The 23906-nt window shown below is 40.9% G+C and overlaps 2 protein-coding genes across 2 annotated transcripts in view; one reads left to right on the forward strand and one right to left on the reverse strand.

The window, feature by feature from the left end:
* Window positions 1–647, reverse strand: part of LOC143026912 (uncharacterized) — a 2161-nt gene extending 1514 nt beyond the window's left edge. Inside the window, exon 1 of the mRNA XM_076187696.1 lies at window positions 117–647. Within this exon, the coding sequence (XP_076043811.1) occupies window positions 117–201 (85 nt within the window). The 5' untranslated portion in view covers window positions 202–647. The remainder of the gene's footprint in view (window positions 1–116) is intronic.
* Window positions 1–23906, forward strand: part of LOC143027048 (uncharacterized) — a 109865-nt gene that overhangs the window by 56190 nt on the left and 29769 nt on the right. The window contains exon 3 of the mRNA XM_076187932.1: window positions 21264–21473. Coding sequence (XP_076044047.1) covers window positions 21264–21473 — 210 coding nt within the window. The remainder of the gene's footprint in view (window positions 1–21263; window positions 21474–23906) is intronic.

A 23906-nucleotide genomic window follows, 5' to 3' on the forward strand; every position in this document is an offset into this window, starting at 1 on the left:
TTATCCAGCGGTAATCAATTAATGGATATAAGGAAAGCATACATGTATCTATTTGTATATGCTCTTCATCTATTTTTAACAAGTTAACTTAACAGATTCGAAATTTTTGTCTTTACCTTTAAAACGTTGATCATTTTCCCATGATGGACGGTACCTCTGACTGTATTTCCTTGTACTTTTGTCAGTCATCTTGACTATCATTACCAAATAAAGTAGGTCCTACAAGCACCGGGCGTCTTGCATACCGGTATGACTAACAGCAGCTGAGCAACAGAGCTTACTGTATAACTGAAACTGTAGAGTGAAATAAGCCTCTGGCGAGACTTCTAAAACGTTCCAAAATTCCAACTTGAGCCTGTTGACAAAGGAGTCGAGAGTTTCTACTGGCCAGACCGTGCTTGAAGGTATGACGCTTTCGACATATCGCGGGGAGGGTCGACCGTACTTGAACGTATGACGCTTTCGACCTATCGCGGGGAGGGAAGAGAAAACGTTTTCGCTTGGGCTGTGTCTTCATTGTTAAGAAGTAGTCCTCCTCCTCCCCCCTACGCAATCCCTTCCGAGTGCCGACTAAACGAGTGATGGAGTCAGATGGACGCGTCCAGGACGCGTGAGTTATGAAACGGACCAAACTATGATCCATCCCAGTCCCATTCCCAGCTTACCCATATTGTGTACCACAGAATAAGTTCCAGTATTTAAAACTGACTGATTCAACACAACCTTGTTATGTATTCCAACAATACTTTTTCAAATTCTCTTATTTATGGAGAATCTTAGTTATTTGTCTGACTAATTGTTGATTCCATAGAATTTCCCACAAACTGTATGGATTCCCACAAAAAATTCCACAAATTAAGAACAAAATTGGTCTCCCCACAAACAGTCCCACGTTAGATCATTTGTCCCACAGATCTGTGGGAAAATCCCACAAAGTGGCAACAGTGCCTGGGACCAGTGGGACGGTGGTGTGTGTGTGTATGTATTTATGTATGTATGTATGTATGTATGTGATTCACCATGGTTCAGCATGGTTTTGGATCACGTGTTGGACTCATTATCGACAGCTATTACCCTTCCGGATGAGAGCTCAGAGCTCATATATGAGATCCATGAGTGATGCTGTGACCTTACACGCGCGCACACACACACACACACACACACACACACACACACACACACACACACACACACACACACACACACACACACACACACACACACACACACACACACACACACACACACACTACACAACTGCCCGCCCCCCGAAATTTGAAGTAACGACTCGCAGCGCAGTAATACTAAAATGTTCTCAGCCCTGGGCGGGATTCAAACTCGGATCACTGTGGTAGCGATCGCGATCACTACCACTGCGCCGTTGAGTCGTGTGTGTGTGTGTGTGTGTGTGTGTTAGTGTGTGTGTTGCAGCTTATCGCCATCCGGACGCAGTCTAATGGGATTAAAAACCCCGTTTCATTTATATTTATTTGCTTTTGTCATCTATTTTCTCTTTCCTTTTTTCAGTCCTTCTGTTTACCCCCGGCCTCTAACCTTCCCGTTTTCTATCACTAGCCATCCTCATTTCATGTAGCACCTGCCACTACATTCCGTTTTCTTTGCATCAATCTTTCTTCTGGTAAACATTTGATCGTTTTCTTATTGTAAACATTGTATTATTTCTTAAATGACCAGAAAAAAAAAATATCCTATTCACTCTTGCTCCACTTTCTGTGTGTGCGTGTGCGCGCGCGCGTGTTTTACTTAGTTGTAGTTGACAGTGTTGGAGCAATGTTCAAAGGGTCCCGTCTCTTTTCTTCTATTTGTCAGACCTTGCCGTGAATTTTGTTAATAGTGTTGGCTTGGGCTATATTTTCATCAGACTTGTTCCACAAGTGTTTGTGTATGTGTGTGCGTGCTCTCTCTCTCTCTCTCTCTCTCTCTCTCTCTCTCTCTCTCTCTCTCTCTCTCTCTCTCTCTCTCTCTCGTATGTCTTAAAGGTCGGGATGCAATAGATTAATATTTTTTTCTGAACCACCCACTCCTTTTTAGAAATGGTTATGTAAACTATCCCAGTCGATTCCACCATCATAATAGTCATATTATGATTAAAATACGTGTTTATAAGAGCGAATTTCCGAAGATTTTTGAAGTTATCAGAGACGCTTAGCCTGTCATCGCGCATCAGCGGAACGTCATAGTAGTCAAACATTGCATCTAGATAATGGCGCCTTAGAATTGATTATTACGTGCACACTCGCAGTTTCTATTGAAATATGTCACAGAATTTAGTTGAATTTAAAGAAGAGGAGTTAGACAGTGGAGTTTGTTCGTTATCCGTCCAGTCATATATATTTGAACCCTTAATAGGACGCCAAACGTCAAAAGACGTTTATGTATTGTTCTGCATTTGCTCATGGGTCCTACGGGTTTGACCTCTTGTTATGACTGCATGTTTTACACAATTTGTTTAAGTTATTTAATAATACCCCGACGGACCAAAGTCACGAAGCGTTCCTTTATTATTGGAGAACAAACTCTTCTTAAAGAAGAATGCAGGTCAATTTTATCTGCTCTCCAGCTCCCCCTAAATGTCTCCTTTTACACCTCAATAGTCCTCAATGATGAAAGGAAAGGAAGGTGAGGAACCTACGCCAGGAGACGCTGAGCAGCTTTCCACTATTATGCGCTTTGGGGGCTGCTGGGGGCAGGTAACTAACAGTCACTGCCGGGAATCGGAGAAGAGTGTGGGACTCGAACCCACAACTAAGCGAATGCGAAACCAACACGCTTCCGATGACGTGCAAGGATAGAAGCGCTGGTTATTGTAGATGCTTTATGGCTTTGAAAAAACATGGTGGCCCTGTCTAAACGCGCGAGGACACGATGGTCCGCCATTCAGCAGCACCTGAAGAGGCCTTGTCGCGTATGTTCGTGGTTTCTCGAAGTCCAGCCGAGGAGGAGGAGGAGGTGGAGGTGGTGGTGGTGGTCTGGTCTGTTGGCCTTACTAAAGAAGTACCGTTAATTGGACCTCGGTTTGGGGTCCAAATGCTCCCAGGGCCTCTGGTGGTTAGATCCGGAGAGTCTCATGCGCGGCAACCGTAGCTATATATATATATATATATATATAATTTTGAGTGTTTGTATAGATATTTAACAATAATCACTATGAGCGTTTTCGTCTATTAAAACATCTTCAGAGTATTCTGAAGATGTCTTGATAGACGGAAACGTTTGGTACCCTCGTTCTTTAATTTCCCCGTTGTTTCTGGAAAAAAGTATGTATATATATATATATATATATATATATATATATATATATGTGTATGTGTGTGTGCGTATATGTATGTGTGTGTGTGTGTGTGTGCGTGCGTGCGTGTATGTATGTATATGTGTATTAAGAAAGGAACATGGCCCACTTCATATGTACATGTTTTGTTCTTGGTAGAGCTGCGGGAAATGTACATGTTGCTTGTGCTCACTGTAGCCGTGAGGAGTGTGCTAGGACAAGAGCCGAAGGGGTTAGTAAATCTCGCATGTTGTCGAGTGTGGCGTAATGTCATTTGGCAGCGACCCAAAAATCCTGTCCAGATCGACTACGGCGACCCAGGGATTAAGAACCACTGTGGTCCCATGTTACAATTTATTTATTTTTATTTATTTAATTATTTATTTATTTGTTTATTTATTATCATTTGGGGGGGGGTGAGCTCTGCCTGGATCACAGATCGACGTGGATCGAGGTCACCCTTCCGGGGGTCGAAGGGTGCCGCTAGGATGTGTGGGACACCAGCAGGGGAGGGGAACAGTGTCAGTAGGACCAGGCCATGACAGCTGGGAGCAGCGGGACTAGAGCAGCTGTGGTCGCTTGGCGAGAGGAATTAATAGTCACTCTAAGGACGGGAGCAGGAGGTTACATGGAGAAACAGCAACAGACCTGTTGGTCCATGCATGGCTGTTCAGGTACTCTATTATTATCATTACTATGACCATTATTATTTTTTCCATTATTTTTTTTTATCCCCCCCCCCCCCTTTTGTGCCCTTTATCTAGAGGTAAATAATTCAAGTCGGGGACTTGTCCAAGTAAATGGCGAGACGTTTTTTTTAAATACCTCTACAGTGGAACAACTAATGACGTTGTATTGTAGAACATTCCATATATTAACAACGCGATTGAAGAAAGTATTTTGCCACGTCCGTTTGGAGTCGTTTTTCTACAATCTTGCATCTATTATTCCTAGTTGCGTTGGAGGTGTCAATTTTAGGCAAAATTTCTACATCATGTTCTCAATTCCTTTGGCAAATATGTAGACCTCATTTAGATCTCTCATTCTCCGTTTCGAGGGATCAAATAGATTTAGTTCCCTAAAACGCTTTTCCTATGGCTTGTTCCTCAACCTAGAAATGAGTTTTGTCACCCTACGCTGCACTCTTTCTAGCTTCTGTATATCCTTGTTTAAGAATTCTAGTTTAGGTCTGACTAGGGCATTGCAAAGATTAATATTTTTCAGTTTTAAACTGTGAAGCTCTAGTTATAAATCATGTTAATTTATTTGCAGTTCTAAAGACCTCAGTTATACACCATGTAGTTGGCCTGGACATTACTATTACCGATATGAAGTAGTTTACATTTATCTATATTGAAAAATATCTGGGAATTTTGGCCCATTCATATAAAGTGTTCAAATAATTTTATAATTATTGTTGTATTATGGCTGTCTTGTGTGCAATTTTGGTATCATCCGTTAATTTGGATAAATTATATCAAATTTATATAAAACATATTACAGGAACCTAGTACTGATCCCTGAGGCATTCCACTTGATACACAATGTCAATCTGAGCATTTTTCATTCACAACAAAACGTTGATTACGATTAGACAGCCATTCAGAAATTCATCGGTGATTATGACATAATATTCCATGGGATTTTATTTTACTAAGTAACCTTCTATGAGGGACTTTATCGAAAACTTTTTGGAAGTCGAAATATATATATATATATATATATTATATATATATATATATATATATATATATATATATATATATATATATATATAACGTCAACTGTCCTTCTTCGTACATTCCGTAAATATCATGCAAGAAGTCGAGAAAGTTTGTCAGACATGAGTGCTTATTACGGAAACCATTTTGTGAATCTTTAATAATATCGTATTTCTCCAAGAAATCCACTTTTTTTTTTCTCTCAGGATAGGCTCCATTAGTTTGCAAATAGGCAGGTAATTACCGTGTTTGTATTTGTCACCCTTTTTGAACAAGGGCACAACATTTGCTAATTTCCACTCATGAACAACTCTTCCAGATTGTAAAGATAAGTTAAAAAATCACGCTGAGGGGTTTGCAGATTACTTCTTTAACTTCCTTGAGTATTCTTGGGTAAATTTTGTGTTGTCCAGGCGATCTCTATATTTTAAGTTGATCAGTAACGCGCAACACATCAAGCTGTGCAAAATCCATGCTAAGTAAGCGTGTGAATACTGACTTCTGGTGAGACTGACTGATCAATTCTGCTGTTCTCAATAGTGACCACAAAAGTAAAATGATATCTCTTACTCTCCCCCCCCTTCCATCTTTTGGAGGGGAGCAATGGTGCTCTTGTGTACCTCTTTTTTTCCTGAGATATCCGTTTTTTTTTTTTAGGATTTTCTTTGCATTTAGAGGCAATATACTGTTCTTGTAATTTCCTACTGATTTTGATGAACCTTTCAGATTCTCGACATCTTTCGTATTATAATCTATCTGCTTGGCTATGTGTTGATTTGTGTCTCCTATACGCGTGTTTCTTGGCTAGCAATTTTTTTTATACCAGCATTCCACCATTTAGGTTTGGCACCGATTGATGGACGTCTATCGCGCATTGGAACACCTTCATCAACGTCTATTTTGAGTATATTAGTGAATATATCCCAAGTTTCATCAACATCTTGGATTTTGTAAATTTCTGACCAGTCGGTGTTTCCAAGTGTGCTTAATTTTTCCAAGTCTGCTTTCTGGAAGTTTGGTACTTTCTCGAAGCTTTTGTTTTTTGCAGCTCGATGTTACAATCGGATGTTGAATGTAAAGATACTGTGGTCACTGGTGCTGCATTTCGATCCAACACTTACATCCGTTACTTCGTTATCGTTAGTGGAAAGAACTTTATTGTAGAACATTCTGCCCACGTGTTGGCTTGTGAATATGTTGATACAAGAAACTTTACAGAATGTTTGAGTAGAGCCCATAACCGGTGTGCGAATTTATGTTCCATCACATACAGTTACTGGTAAGTTGAAATCTCCAATAATGATAGGCAGGTTCTCGCTGCAAATATCTAAAATCTACTCACATAATTCATTGTCGATATTTTGGTGTTGGGCAGGTAGTCGGTAAACAAAACCAAGAATAAAATTTTCGGGCCCTGTTCGAATTTGCACATATTTAGCGTCAATGCTCTTTAATTGCGGTTTAGTAAATTTACGTGTTTGTAGGCGTGGTTTTACTTAAGTACACCGCCACATGATCTCTCTGACCGTTCTTCACTGAATATCGATTACCCTTTCATACTAAATTCCGTTAAGAAAGCTCTAGTTTCAGTGTTTATCCAAGAGTCAGTTACCCCAACAATATCATAGTCTTCGAGAAAAGTAAGTGCAGCAAGATCTTGGAATTTGTTTCGCAAGCTACGCGCACTGATGAAACATTTTTAATTCCTGCCTTTGAGTGGATACCTGATTTCTATTTTCCACAATGGGGACCGAGGTCCATTCTGTTCTTTCTCTCTCTCTCTCTCTCTCTCTCTCTCTCTCTCTCTCTCTCTCTCTCTCTCTCTCTCTCTCTCTCTCTCTCTCTCTCTCTCTCTCTCTCTCTCTCCCTCCCTCTCTCTCTCTCTCTCTCTCTCTCTCTCTCTCTCTCTCTCTCCACACACCTAGGCGAGCAGATCCAATTGGATTAAGATGGAGCTCGTCTCGATTAAGAAATATTTGTTGATCATAGCAGTGATTCCACAAGTCTATGAACTCGATATTTTTCATCGGAGCACAAGGACTTTAAGCGGTTATTTTGGCTGAAAGCAGATTTGTAAAACCACCCTTCAGCATCGATGCGAGGGGGAATGCCAGATATCATGATTTTGGTACGGTTTGCCTTCACCCCATTAATCATACGTTTGTATTTATTCATATCTTCCGAGATCGTGTTCATGATGCCATTCGTACCCACGTGCACAATACACACTGAATCCACCTTTTCATCATCAGTGAATACTTCAGTGGCATTTGTGATGTCATCGACTTTGTCTCCGGAAAAGCATATTTTCCTTCTTTTTTGAGCTCTTCCACAAAATTCTTCTAACATATCGTATCAATGAATCTCCCATAATAACACTTGCTTTCTGGTTCATCATCATCACCATCCAAGTCAGCCAAAGGACAGAACAAGTTCTGCGTCATGACAGGCTCGATAGGCTTCTTCGGTAATGCCCGGGCACCGTTTTTAACTGTAATGAATTTATCACTAGAGGCACCGACCTGTTCCGGTCACGTTTTGTAGATAGTCCAAGAGGAAGTAGGGGAGGAGGGGAAGAAGGGGGAGAGGAGGAGGAATAGGAAGAGCGGGAGGAGAAACGGTAATAGTAAAAGGAGGAAGAGGGGAGGTGGGGAAGGAGGAAGAGGAACTGAAAAGTAACATTTCGAAGGAAAAGAAGGATGGGAAGAACAAGAAGAAAAGTAGGAAAGGGAAAGGGAAGAAAAGAGAGGAAAAGGAAACGTGAAGAATGGCTGAGGCATGGAAGAGGAGGACCTGGTAGAGGAGGAAGGGGAACAAGAGAAGGGAGTTTGGAGATGGTAGAGGAGGGAGAAGGCAGGTTAGCTAAAGGTTAAACCAGTAGTTCTTAACCCTTAGTCCAGAAGAAGGTTTTTGTGGTTACTAGAAAAGTCCGTTTCTTTTAGCAGCTGTAGTCCTTGGAACCAGATGTTAGCGTGGTGGACTTCCCAAACGTGACTACAAGGGGTGCTGAGGTCGGAGAATGTTAAGGAACAGGGGTTAGTGTCGGTAGTTACTCTCCTGAACACCAAGTGACTTCGAGAGCTTCCGGTTCCTTCGTCAGAAGCGCCAAGCTCGAAGTCACACCCAACGAAGTCCACAAGGATAGAAGCGCCGGTAACTCATAACGTGACGAAGTCTCTTGCCCTCTCCGCCAAGAGGATATGTCGTTTAGGTGATCCTCGAAGATCGCTTGATGGAAATCTTGGCTTGCAGCAAAGTAACCTGTAGACCTAAGACACGAGATGAAGACCCTCGATTTAACGGACTTCGGATTTAACGGACTCCGGATATAACGGACTCCATACTCAGAGGGAATCTATATTGAAAGAGTCGCAATTCATGCACCTTACAGCTTATATATGGAGACCCCAAACCCCGAAATACTTTGAACCCGAAATCCCTTAAATTCAGTCCCCAAAATCCGAAATATTTTAAATCTATAATACGTTAAATCCGAAATCCTTTAAATCTGAAATACCTCAAGTCTTGAAAAAAAACAACTAAATCCGAAATCCCTAAATCCAAAGTCCCATACATGCGAAATCCTCTTAAGATCCGAACCCCCCCAAAATCCGAAATCGCTTAAAATCCGAAATCCCTAAAATCCGAAACCCTATAACCTAAAATACCTTAAATCCGAAATTCCTTAAATCTGAGGTCATATCCGAATTACGTTAAACCCGAAATCCACTAAGATAGGGAACATCTTAAATCCGAACTAACCTTTAGATCAAGGGGCGAGATCGTAGCTACGTACTTCGTGAGTTCGAGGGAACGATTGCCCCCGTCGTCCTCCAAAGTTCTGGGTTCCTCTTCCTCAACCCATCCCATTCCTCGCCGCTCTACCTCGTCCTTCACCCGAGTCCCACTTTTAATTCCTCCTCAGAAAAAATGGGGTTAACCGAACTACTGTATAGTTTTCTTTATTATTGTATTTTCATGTACCTCTATTTTTTATTTACATACTGCTCTTTAGTTTTCGATTTATTATTTCCATATTTCCCTTTTTCATTCCTATTTATCTGATTTACTAATTTATTTATTCATTTATCAATTTGGTTTTCCTCCACAAAGGGCCTAGCTCCACATGCACCCAATTCCCACGGTAATGATCCACAGTTCGGGTGGAGCGGTCATTCTTGAGCGAATTTGTGCGGCGTGGCGAGGATTTTTGCGCGCGGCAAAGCAAAATGTGTGTCATGCACTTCAGGGGACAGGTTGCTAGCGTAGCTTGTGGTGGGAGGTAGGGGGGGGAGGGAGGTGACAACGCCACTGGGAAAATGGGATGACTTGTTGGAAATGAAGCGATGGCATAGAGCGACGTGTGTGTGTGTGTCTGTGTGTTTGTGTGTGTGTGTGTGTGTGTGTGTGTGTGTGTGTGTGTGTGTGTGTGTGTGTGAGAGAGAGGGAGAGAGAGAGAGAGAGATTCACCATGGTCATGGATTACGTGTTGGACTCGTGGTCGACAGTTATTAACCTCCCGGATGAGAGATCAGAGCTCTTATGACCGATCAATGGGTAATACTGTCACCTTACATGCACACACCCCAACTCCCTGCATACGAGAGTTGGAGTAACACCCCGCAGTGAAGCGATACTGAAATTATTTCAGCCCTGGGCGGGAGTCGAACCCGGACCGCCGTAGTGGCAGGCGAGACCGGGCGTGTGTGTGTGTGTGTGTGTGTGTGTGTGTGTGTGTGTGTGTGTGTGTGTGTGTGTGTGTGTTAGGAAAATGTAGTGAATGTGGTTCGGTGTATGTCGAGTTTTTTGTCTTGCCCCGCCCCTTCCTATGGCCCTCGAGTGGGCGGGGTGGTGGTAACAAGGGTCGGGAGTGAGCCAGGGAAACCCTTGGTTGGTCGTTTGAAGAGAAAGAAACCTTCGGCCAGGCAGAGCCAAGGGAGACCTTGTCCCAGTGGAGCCTTGGTCAAGTAAAGCCAGGGAAGAATTCGGACGTTGTGTGTGATTCACCATGGTCTTGGATCACGTGTTGGGCTTGCGATCGACAGCTATTTCCCACCCGGAAGAAAGCTCAGAGCTCATGTATGACCGATGTATGGGTAATGCTGTGACCTTACACGCACACACACACCCAACTCCCCGCCCACGAGAGTTGGAGTAACGACTCGCAGTGCAGCGATACTGAAATTATTTCAGCCCTAGGTGGGATTCGAACCAGTGGCGGTCGGGAACTCTACCAACTGTGTGTGTGTGTGTGTGTGTGTGTGTGTGTGTGTGTGTGTGTGTGTGTGTGTGTGTGTGTGTGTGCGCGTGTGTGTGTGTACGTGCATGCAGAGAAACCATTAGAGATGTTCCTGTGTCCCCTCTGATGGGGTTGGTTGGGAACTCCCCTTCGGCGGGGGGAGAGAACCAGAGGAGCCCATCATGGGTATGGGCAGCCGAGAGGAGAACGTTCTCGCAGGTGGCAGAGCAGGAGGCTCGAGTGCTGGGTGAAGGAGGTCTCGTCGAAGTTACGGCCAGAGGTGGTCCTCGAGGTCGCGCTCCGCACATGGCGATTGAAGGGTGACAGACGGCCGGAGGGGACGGACGACACGCCTCCTGCTATGTCCAGGTCCTCCTCCTCCTCCATAACCGCCGTCAGGTTGTCGCCGTCAGCGACCTTTCACTTGCGTCGAGCCTTCCGCACTGCTGTCCAGCTGCGGCTGTCTGGTTGTCCTCTGCGGCTTCTTCCGTCGCATGCGGAATCAGATGTCTCTCTTGCGGTCATGCAAGCGGGCATGCTTGTAACCGCAGGTTTGCTTGGGTCACGGAGGGTACCGTTGCTGACATGATCACCGTCAGGGGATGCGGTTAACTTTGGGGTCGGTGCTGAGGCCGTGGGAGATGGTCTCGGGGTTGTGACCCGGGGGTGGGTTGCCTCGAACTCGACAGGAACCTCCTCTTCGTCCTCCTTCGGGAGGACAGTTGGAAGGGTTGCCGAAGTTGTTACTTGAGTTGTGGTGGCAGTCTTTGCGGAGCGGTGCTTATGGTCGAGGGTGGTTTGTAATTCTTTGAACCTGTAGTTAAGTTCCTTCAGTTAAACTCTTTCAACTGAACCCCTTCAACCCCTGTCAGCTCTGTGATGCCCTTTTGTTAACTTTATCCTAACCGGAAATCCAAGCGAGTTTATTTGGTTCCGGTGGCAGAACTGGATCCGGGCGCCATTTTGTCTCTTTTATCCAGAACCTGCCAACTAACCCCCATCTCCCTTTTCTCAACGAAGTAAAATAAATTGTAGTCAACAAGGACAAAACCTGTGTGACGAGTCAGTCACCAAATTCAAGAGTCAAACCTGACGGGATCCTGATGTGTGTGAACTGGTGATGGACGGAACGAGTGCGACATTAACCGTTGTGACGTCAGCAGCGAAGACGTCCCAGTGTGGGGGGCAGTACCCTAGGAAGTCCTAACACCCCCACGGGGCACTGACACCCCCCCCCCCAGGAGGTACTGAAACAAATGTCCAGAGGCCCCCTCCTTGAAGAAATATAGCAGCTGTAGTTCTTGAAACCAGATATTAGGGTGATGGACTACCTAAGTCTTACTGCAGGGGGTACTGGGGTCGGAAAATGTCAAGAAACTCTATTTGTCCATATACCGAAATATTTTCCCCCTTATAAGGGAGGTAGCCGAATCAAAGGCACGTACCCACTCCCACCCATTCCACTCCCATCCATCACCCTTTCCTCTCTCTCATCTTAGCTCCTTATGGATGACGGGTCATCCCTGTCTCCCGCCCACTGCCCTGGGTCAGAAGCAATGCAGCAAGACACAGTACATCCACAGCAAGGCCACTTCATTTAACCGGCGACCCCCCCTCCCACTCACACACACACACACACACTGTCCCAGCATGCAGAACAAGAGAAGACTGGAAGAAATCCCTGCAGTCAGCGTCAAAATATCATTCACATATAAGCACTCCTTACCCCTGCATCCCCCGTCCCTTCCTTCCTAGCATAATAGGGTGGTCAACGAATGGGACAGACTTAGTAACCATGTAGTGAGCGCTGAAACTATCAGTTGTTTTAAGAAACGGATAGACAACTTTATGGATGGGGATGGCAGGTGGTGTAGCCCTTATGGTCTCTTGCAGTCCCCTTCATTCTTATGTTCTTATAACAGTATCATCTCTACACAGCCACTCGCCACTCATCCCGATATACTGCCCTTTTTTTTTTTTTTTTTTTTTTTTTTTGGTTGGGGGAGGGGGTCGTCAAGATGGTGGGCCGTGTCGCAATTCTTAGGTTTGTGACCTTAAGAAGGCACGATTCTCTTCGGATCGAAATCCTGTTGTTGAGCTGAAATTAAATATCATTAGCCAGAAAAAAATGTAGAGACTTATTGAATGGATTGGTAAATCATATAACCCATTCCAAGCATAGAGAAGTCGGCAGCCAGAACGAGGCAGTAAAATGACATGGACAAATCCTCCCATCCCCCTTCAGTGATTACAGGGATCAGCTTTGCATCTGAACCTAATCGTTTGGAATGAGCCAGAAGAAAATATTCATGGTGCGTCACCGGAGCGAAAAGTGTAACTGCGAAGGAAGTGGGGCGTCTCTCAGCGGAATAAAATCACCTGACGGCAGGTAGAGTAAACGAATGTATACACCAAGGGCTTCTTTCCCCCTCCCCTTATAAGGGAGGTTGTTGTGGGTGGCTAAAATTAATGAACAGTAAATGTATAGAAAAATATATATTGACACCGACAACACCAAAAAATGATAGAACGAACGTGTACTCTCGCTCAAGGCTGGGGAAAAACTGATGCCCTTCAGCAGTGGTTCCCAAACTTTTTTTTGGCAGCGACCCAAATCCAGACCTGGTGAAGATGTGGCGACCCAAGCATCAAAAAGCAATATCGAAAGTCTTCTTTTATTGAAAACACAATGAAATGAAAATACAATGGTACAAATATTTTTTTTCTAACAAGGTCTCACGACCCATTCTTGAACAATTCGCGACCCATAGTTTGGGAATCGCTGCCCTACAGCATCAGACGCGCATTTGCGCGGGAACTTGCTACTTGGATCTACGCAATTTTATGCATACAATTATATACATGCATAATGTATATTATACAATATTTATATACATACATAATGTATAAGATACAGTACATGTTATGCATGTGCCACCCCTACAAGGTAATCCGTCAAGGCACACACCCATTGCACTCCCGTCCACCACCCTTGTGAAATGTGAAATTGTTAAGAATTCGTGAGGGGCTCGGGGACATGACGAATACTCCCCCTCTATTTCTCTTTCTCTCTCTGTCCTCTCCTCTCTCGTCCCTACCCCTCCCCCTCTCTATCTCTCTTTTTCTTTCATCTCTGGACAGAAGATTTTGTATCATTTCTGTACATAAATCCTGGGTACAGTCTTAGTGGATACATCCATTTCGACGAAGTGGAAGTTGGGGGCCCCACCCTGATCTCGTTCATTCCCACGTTGCGTCACGTCACGTTACTTCGCGTCACGTCGCTCCTCCGTTAGTGACGACGGCCATCGTCGGTAGTTCAATGGCGGAACGACTTACCTGCACGTCACTCTTGTTTGCCGTATACACGTCACGGGCATGTATCACACCCTTTGTGTGCCGTGGACGCCTGAAGGCGCTGTCGCTGGTTAAATAGGAACTTCAGGATGAGTTGCTGAACTTCAGACGTCCACGTCAGTGTGTCTTTCACTTCAGGAAGATCAGTTGGGGACACTCAACAGAGTCCGTAAGTTTGGGGAATATTTCTAATAGTTTCGTTCATTTAATTATAAGATCCTTCAGTCTATACATCAACAAGAAAATAAACTTGCTTAGATCAGTATCGAGTGCAGGTTTTTGTCAGCATACAGCATACAGGCAGATCATAAGAACCACACACAAGTATGCCTCTACAAGCATGGTTCCCTACAGTCAAGAACACGAAGATTTTCCTCAAACTACAGTAAACAAAAAATTAAGAATAATTGCTGAATGCACTAAAGCCAGATAAGTGGAACAAGATACACTCGGAGATCAGTTCTTCCCATAGAGTAACACATGGAGATGATAGCCACCCATTTCTATGCAAGTGCACTCGTTAAGAAAATAATAAAAATTATAATAGTAATAATAAAAGTAATAATAAAACGAGATAAAGATAAATAAAATAAGATTAAAAGAAAATAAATAATACTGCTAATAATAATAAATTAATAATAATGATTGAATGAGAGAGGGAGGGAGCGTACAGTAACGTACATCTCAAACATCTACATTCTACAACAAGCTACCACCCGTCCCTCGTAGCACATCAGCACAAACCCAGACATTACACACTCGGATCACAAATCAAACACTTCAAGACGGGCCTTAAACTCCATCGCCCACCTGACTCCCTCGGACATTAGCTCAGTCGAGTAATTCTAAATTTGAGAGAAACGGGTTTGCCTTTGTTGATTTTGGTTTGAAGAAGAGAAATGCCTTCAAGGGATGCACAGATTTTAGATTCTTTTACTATAGAAAAATGATTCTAGTTTCTAGATTTTTTATGAATAGATGAAACGATAACGCTCTGTGGAAGCAGTACTCTACTCGGCCTTTCTCGGTGTCGACATAATATAATACCTGCCATACCCTAACTGAACCTATGTATATACAAAAGTCTTCTTCCCACCTTATAAGGGAAGTAGATAAGGGGTGATCTACTAGAGGTGTTCAAGTGGGTCCAAGGCTTTAACAAGGGTGATGCAAACAAGTTATCGTACCAAGACAACAGGACTCGCAGTTACGAATTTAAATTGGGCAAATTTAGATTTAAGAAGGAAATAAATAAAAACTGGTTTTCCAATAGAGTGGTGAACGAAAGGAATAGATTTAGTAACCATGTAGAGTGGGCTGAAACTATCGATTGTTTTAAGAAAAAGTTAGTCAATTTTATGGAGTGGGGTGACAGGTGGTGATGGACATGGAACTGCTTAGTGTAGGCCTTATGGTCTCTTGCAGTTTCCTTCATTCTTAGGTTGTGGATGAAGGGTCATCCCTGCCTCCCGCCCACTGCCTGAGTCATAAGGAATGTAGCAAGACGTCAGAGAGGATCATCTCCGTATTCTCTGTTTTCAAAATCTGGCTAGATGTTCGCCCTCTGCAAGTGGAGGTGACCAGATGTCGGCAGACCGAACCCAGGCTCTGTATCCACTTTTTCCTCCTCGGTTTCCACTTTTTCCTCCACCGTTTCCACACAAGGAGAGCTCACAACCGGCGACGACTCCTCTAAACCAGTGGCGGGTTTCCAGTCTTTAAAACTCGAGCCAACAATCATTATTAATTCAACCAAACAATAATCATTAATTTAATCTAGCAATCATTATTATTAATTTAATCTAACCTACCTGTGAGAAGGTGCCATAAACGGAAGCGTGCTGGTCTCGCATTCGCATGGTTGTGGGTTCGAATCCCGCACCTCTCTTCCATTCCCAGCAGTGACTTACCTACACCAACAGTCCAAGCGCCTCCTAGTGTATTCCTCGTCGTCTTGATTTACTTGTTTGTTGTTACAAGTCTACCAATCTATATACCAAGGGTTCCCCCTCCTCCTTGTAAGCGAGGTAACCAAGTCACAACGGATAAAAGAAAAAAACGTAGCTAAGGAGGGTACTAATATTTTGAGAATTTTTATTTGTTCGAGTATTTTTGAGTGTTGTGTATTATGAGTCTTTTTGTATTTTGAGTATTTCGAAACCGTAGATCGATTTACTTCCTTTTATCTTCTCTTCCCTTCCCCCTCCTCTCCATCTCATCGACTCCATGCCCTCGTCTCCATGCCCACGTGGGAGAAGAACAGAGGACCTCAATGGAAATAAGCTTACATGCTTTTTTGTGTTATGTTCGGCATTTGTAATTGTTATTTCGAACTGTGTTCTTTTCATTATCTGCACTTCATGTATATTGATTCAATGCCAAGTAGAATTATTATTATTATTATTATTTTTTATTTTATTATTATTTATTATTATTGCTGCTGCGCCCTCCCCCCCCCCTGCCCACCATCATTTGGCGGGAAGACCAAAACAGATCTCCGAGCTGACGACGACCTCGAGAGTAACAAGTCTACGGGGAGCAAATTGCAACATTTCGCGGATGCATTGTGGACTTCACACTGCCGCCGCGGACACTGACGCCACGGTACAGCTGCAAACCGTTAGACATTGCCAAATGCAGCAGCAGCAGCTGCTGCTGCTCAGCTGCCACAGCACTTCCCTCCCCCCTCACACTCCCTGCCACCTTGGGGATCCCCTTTGGCAACCTCTTCGGACCTACTCGCACAAATAGGTTTCCTTTCGTGCTGGCTGCGCATGCGCCTTGTTGTGGGTTCGAATCCCGCTCTTCTACTCGATTCCCAGCAGTAACTATTAAAGGCCTACCCCGAAGGCTTCTGCCGCAGCTACTCAGCGCCTCCTGGCATAGGCTGCTCTCCACCTCTGTTTCCATTATGTAGCCGTAGTCAAGCTATCTGTTACGTCGACCCGTAGCCACAAGACATACCACACTGCCACCTCTGCCAACACCAGGAGTAGTCGTCATTGACTCTACAGCCACTTCTGCAGCCATTTTCGTCCACCTCCTTTATCGTCAACAATTGCCATAATATGTACACGTGTACGTGCGAGTATGTACACAGGTTAATGTTGAATGCAAAGTTTACTTAATGTACCTGGACGTACAGCTACACATGCACACGTGCGTTCACATACGCACGCATAAGTACGTGATAGTTAAGACTATATATTTCTCCCTCTGTGTGTGTGTATTACCTAGTTGTATTATACGGGAAGGGAGCTATGCTCGTGGTAGCCCGTCTTTGTATCTTTCAGCATCAAGTTTTTTCTTAAAATCTTGAATAGTATTTGCATACACTGTTTCTTTATCTAAGTTATTCCAGGTATCCAGTACTCTGTGTGGGAAGCTATTCTTTTTCCGATCTCTTCTAGTTATCCTTTTTGAGTTTCTTTTCATGACCTCTTGTTTTTCCATTGACCTTTTTTAGTAAATCATTCCTATCAAGGATTTCCATTCCTTTCATGATTCTAAATATAATCAGTAGATCACCTCTTTCTCTTCTCTGCTCCAGTGTTGGTAGTTCCAATTTCAATAATCTTTGTTCGTATGTTAATTTGGAAAGAGCTGGTGCCAACTTTGTCATTGCTCTCTGTATTCTTTCTAGTTTCCTTATACAGTATTCTTTTTAGTATTGGGTGACCATAGTGTCGCTGTGTATTCCAGTTTTGGTCTAATCAATTAACTAGTATTTTTAAAATAATTTCTTCATCTAAGTAATCAAATGCCACTTTCATTGACCTTAATAGGTTGAAGATTTCTCTGACTATTTTGTTTATATGTTTATCTGGTGTCATGTCTTTGCTGATTACTCCAAGGTCCCTTTCCGAGTGCACTTTCTTGATTTCTTCTTCACCAATTTTATAATCTTGGTGTGTGTGTGTGTGTGTGTGTGTGTGTGTGTGTGTGTGTGTGTGTGTGTGTGTGTGTGTGTGTGTGTGTGTGTGTGTGTTTACCTACCTAGTTGTATTTTACGGGACGAGAGCTATGCTTGTAGTGACCCGTTTTCGTATCTCTCCGCATCCAGTTTATTCTCAAAATCGTGTATAGTTTTGGCAGTCACTGTTTCTCCATTCAGTTTGTTCCAGACATCAATCACTATATGTAGAAAGCTATTCTTTTTCAGGTCTCTTCTATAAGTGTCCTTTAGTTTCTTTTTTGTGTCCTCTTGTTTCTCTTCTGTCCCACTTTAATAAGTCATCTCTATCGAGAATTTCCATCCCTTTCATAATTCTGTAAATGGTCAATAAATCACCTCTTTCTCTTCTGTTCCAGTGTTGAAAGATGTAATTTTCTCCAATCTTTGCTCATATGTCAGATTTGACAGTGTAGGTGCCATTTTTGTTGCTGCTCTTTGGATTCCTTCTAATTTTCTTATGTTCTTTGTGCTCAGTGCCCACAATGTTGTGGCATATTCTAGTTTAGGTCTTATCAGTGTAACCACTGTAGGATAGACCAGAGAATGGTGAAGGGGTTTGGGCATATGGGAAGACTGAATGAGCATCACCAAAGAAAGTGTGGAAAATGGAAATTGAGTTAGTGCAAGAAGAGGTAATGAGAGGGGTCTTTTGGTGTGGGTGTGTGCTTTAATTAGTAAAGGAGATTTAATTTTGCTGTACATAGTATTATATATATATATATATATATATTTATATATATATATATATACATATATGTATATATATATGTATATATATATATATGTATATATATATATATATATATATATATTCGTAAATAGCTGGAGTCCAGGAACCATTATTATGGGAGAAAGCATACGCTGGACTCGACGTTCGTCAATTTATATATAATTATATTTATATATACATATTTTTCTATGGTGAACTCGGTGAAAGTTTTCAAGGAAGTATTGCACCTGTTATTTTATAGTTTTATTTATATTTGTTTCTCATTTGTGTTTTTGATTTGGTTTAACTGCGTCGGATTGTAACGGTTACTGTGGAGACCTGTCCCAGTGTACCAAATTCCCCTTATTTATGTACATTTCCATTGCTACCACTGTATTACCCTGAAGACGAACCCCGGACAGGGTTCGAAACGTCGGAATAAATTGACGAACGTCGAGTCCAGCGTATGCTTTCTCCCATAATATATATATATATATATATATATCACACAAGAAACCCAGTCAGAGAAAATAAACTTATAATGAAAGAAGATTCTATATTTTGGCTATCAACTGTAGCCCTCCAGTTGATAGCAGAAATATAGAATCTTCTTTCATTCGAAGTTTATTTTTTCCGACTGTGGGTTTCTTGTGTGTTATTTACAAATGTGCTACTACATTTCTGTTTATATATATATATATATATATATATATATATATATATATATATATATATATATGTATATATATATATATGTATGTATGTATGGATTAATCAAAGTACACAAAGAAAACAACCCTGTTAGACCAATTATAAGTTCAATAGGATCAGCAGCATACAAACTGTCCAAATGGCTGGTGACTCTATTGAACCCAATCGTAGGAAAAATATCAAAAGCAAATGTCAAAAACAATATTGATCTTATTGATAAATTGAATAGACTTGAGATAGATTATGATTTTAAAATGATCAGCTATGATGTTACCTCGTTATTCACTCGAGTTCCAATTGATGACCTGCTTGAATTTCTAACGGAAGAATTACCACACCACAATCTTCCTTATGATACTAAAACCATTATTGACCTTATTGAGATGTGTATCAAAGACAGTAAATTTGAGTTTAATGGAAAATTTTATAAACAGAAATTTGGGATGGCGATGGGAAATCCCCTATCAGCCGTTCTGAGCAACATCTACATGGAATTTTTTGAGACCAAACTTTTAGCAAACATACTTCCCAAGAAGGTCAAATGGTTTCGGTATGTCGACGACATTCTCTGTATTTGGCCTAACAATGAAAATGTTGATACCTTTGTTACTAAATTAAATCAATTGGTCCCTTCTATAAAATTCACTATAGAAATTGAAAAAGACTCATGCATTTCTTTCTTAGATTGTAACATTCACAGATGCAATAAGAAATTTAGATATAGTATTCACCGAAAACCAACCAATGTCAACGCGTATATACATTACTATTCAGCCCACCATAATAGAATTAAACAGTCAGCTTTTTCATCCATGTTCCTTCGTGGCCTGCGCATCTGCAGCCCAGAATTTGTGGATGACGAAATGAACAAAATTTATGACATCGGAACACAGTTGAGATATCCCAAATTCTTTTTGGACAATGTTTCAAAAAAGCAAAAAGGACATTTTACAAAGGGGAACCAAAACAAAAGTTTGAGAAAAAGAATTTACTTGTACTTCCTTTTAATGAAAATCTTATAGAGATTCCTAATATTCTTAAAAATTTCAATGTAAATGTAGCCTTCAAGAACAACACAACTCTAAAAAATCTTCTCATAAAGAATTCCCCTGACAATTCTACAGGCTGTGTATATAAAATACCTTGTAGTAAATGTGACAAATATTATGTAGGTCAAACAGGAAAAGAATTAGAGGTTAGGATTAAACAGCATAAAAACAGCATAAAAAAGGGCCAAGAATCTAGTGCACTTTTTAAACATGTTTGTGAATTTGACCATCCTATTGACTGGAAAAATGCTTCAAAAATTATACAATGTAAGAATATAACAGAAAGAAATATCATAGAGTCAGGAATTATCAAATGCAATTATGACCAACTCATTAATAATAGTTTAGGATTATATAAATTAGATCCATATATTGTCAGTAATTTAAATAGTACATATTTTAAAAGTTAATGTAATAGTAATATGTTTCCACGACCTCACCGAGTGGCCCAACCTGAGCTTTCAGGCTTCGGAGAGGAGGGTAAATGTCTCTCTTGTCCTACTTATACTCTGTATCTCCATTTTTTGTTCTCATATTTCTGTACTCCTTGATAATGTGAATATATCACGAAAGCGCTCGGACTACGTGTGTTTTTCCTTTTCCTAGTGGACTCTGCATATTTGTGATTCGCGTGTGACTTGTGAAATTTGTGCATATATATATATATATATATATATATATATATATATATAAAATGAGTGTGTGTACAGTATATTTAAGAGTCAGTGGCTATCCATACCCATTATGGATTAATAACCCACAAGTTTTTCATGTAGGCTTGGAGATGAGTGTTGTCTCATCTTATTCTTGTCACATCCTTGAAACATTTGGTCATTGTGTTATTGCAATATTTATGAGTACTACACAAAAAATCTTCACCATATTCTATTCACTCCTCCCAATTTACACCATTACAATTAAAGCCTCCTACCAGGATTTTGTTGTTACTTTGGTCAGTTATTCTCCTTGGGAGAAAGAATGTGTCTGACAACACTTTAGCATTGTTTCAGTGCTCAGAAGGACATGTTCTATTTTTATGTCTCGTTTATATCAATTTCCGATTCCCAAAATTATGAGTTTGTGCTTGCCTTCACCCAATATTACTTTACCAATGTTTATTTCTATCATCACACCACTTCCTATTTTGTCTTTTATGATCACATGTAAAAGATCTTGGATTTTTTGAGTTGTTGAAAAATGTTTATGAACAACTTGTCTTTTTTTCTCTTTTAGGGAGAGGAGGTTGGCATTGTGGAACGTGATGTGGCAGTTTGGTGGCAGACACGTGCCTGTGAGCGTCTGAATTGGTCTCCAGATACACTTGTATGCGGGGTATCGATCCTTGATCGAGTTCTGCACTGTGTCCGAGTGCGGCCAAAATATTTGCCTCCTGTCGCTGCTGCAGCTCTTCTTTTGGCAGGCAAACTGAATGAAGAGGATGAGGTATGTTATATATATATATATATATATATATATATATATATATATATATATATATATATATATACACTCTTTAGGTTGCATATCTTGAAAAGTTTATATATTAATTGCAAATCTATTGTGTTGACATTGCTTTCCCTAACACCATAAGGAGTATGTGCTAGGATAACTCACCAACACTCAGAATGTACAAATGAATGCTCCTTCTTTTATTAATCCTCTGGAAATGCCTAAAAGCTATTATCTCTGAAACTTAGAGAGGTTTAGGAGTTATGGTCTACTATGGTGTGGAAGGAAGATTAACCCTAGAGAGAGGTTTAGGAGTTATGGTCTACTATGGTGTGGAAGGAAGATTAACCCCAGACTTTAGATGACAGGCTTGGTAGGGAATGGTGATGCTTGCAACTTAGTGATAGAGAGAGCCCATTTAAAGAATCTGATAGAAAGTAGTCTTTGATGCTTCATTTTGTATAAAAAAAAAAAGTGTGACTCTTTTGTACACCTGTGTGCTCATGCACACACTTGGTCTGCCAACTTTGAAAGCCGGAAGAGAAAGAGGTGTTATGATTACAGTATTAAGGTTACTAAAGGGGATAGATTGCATTGGCAGAAGAGATCTGATTAGAGATGGGAGCAGATTAAGAAAGACCCCAAGTCTAAGAAATATGAAGAAATACAGTTTTCAATATAGATGCTATTTCTATATACTTGGAATAGCTTAGGAAGTGATATAGCCCAAGCTCAAACAATACATGAGTTCAAATCTAAATATGATAATTGGAAATCAAGGATATAGATTAAATTGGAACTGTATATGAATTTGAGGCTAGGTATAATAAAAAATTAGAGAATGAAAGATATGCCCCACGAGCATTGCTCCTTTCCTGTATACTACAATTAGGTATATACACATACACATGCATATGCACCCACACACTCATCCACAAACACACACACATGCACACTAGATTGCTTTGATAGAAGAAATCTGATTAAAGATAGGTGGGCTTTAAGAGATTGTAGAAGTAAATTAAGAAAGAGTGAAGAAATACAGTTTTCCATATAGATATATGTGGAATGGCTTGGAATGTGATATAGCCCAAGCTCAAGAAATACATGAGTTCAAATCTAAATATGATAATCAGAAGTCAAATATATAGATTTAAGTTGAAATTGTACTTGAATTTGAGTCAATGTATGTTAGAAAATTAGAGAATAGAGGATGGGACCAACAAGTTTTGCTCCTTTTTTTTGTATTCTACAATTAAGTAAAGATACACACACTATACAAGATTTTAAGATAAAACTTGATGCGGAGAGATACAAAGACGGGTCACCACGAGCATAGCTCCCCTCCCGTATATTACAACTAGGTAAATACACACACACACATACATTAAATGAAATGCTGAAAGGGGAAATCTAGTTATTATGGGTGATTTAAACTCTAAAGAAATATGTTGGGAGGAGATGACACTGAAGGATGAAGAGGACCTTTGGGGAAACATACTATTGGACATGATCATTGAACACACAATGACTTGATGGGTAAAAGAGAATACCAGATATAGGAATAGTGAACTGTCAAGACTAGATTTAATATTTACATCAGATCCTGAAATTGTGGATAAAATGGAATGCAAGACACTAATTGGAAAGAGTGACCACATACTACTTGAGCTTGAACTAAAAGAAGAAATATATATGGGGAGAAACGAGGAACACAGAAAAGGAAGACAGATGTATAACAAAACGGATTTTGGGAATCTTAGAAAGTTCTTTCAAAAAGAGAGTTGGGAAAAATTCTTTAATGAAAAAGTACAGGTTGAAGAGAAATGGACAATTTTAAAAGAAACCTATATTGAAGGAGTGGATAAATATGTACCAAAACAAAAACAGGAAGAGGTGTACATTAAGTGCTGGTATAACAAAAAATGTAGTGAGGCAAAAGATAAGAGAGACAAAGCTTGGAAGAGATGGTTAAAGGAAAAAAACCTGGAAAGTGGCAAATATGTATCAAACTAAGAAATGAATATGTAAAAATGCACTGAAGAAAAAACTATGAAAAAGACATAATAGACAAAGGTAAAGATCAACCTAAATTATTCTATGGATATGTGAATGGTAAACTAAAAAATAAACAGGAATTAGTAAAATTATGTCAAGGGAACATAGAATACACAGAGGATATAGAAATGGGTGAAATTATGAACAAACATTTCAAATCCATATTCTCTAAAGAAAACATACACAATTGGGATGAAGGAAGGGGAGAAAGATCTGCCCCAATGAGAGAAATAATTGTGACACAGAAAGAAATAAGGGACCAAATAATGAACCTTGATGTCAGAAAATCACACACCCTGGATGGAATTGCAAACTGTATACAAAAAGTATATGTAGATGAACTAATGGACAAAATATACATGATAATAG

The sequence above is a fragment of the Oratosquilla oratoria genome, chromosome 7 (genome assembly GCF_046742065.1).
Source record: "Oratosquilla oratoria isolate Oo_2021 chromosome 7, ASM4674206v1, whole genome shotgun sequence".
Lineage (NCBI taxonomy): Eukaryota > Metazoa > Arthropoda > Malacostraca > Stomatopoda > Squillidae > Oratosquilla > Oratosquilla oratoria.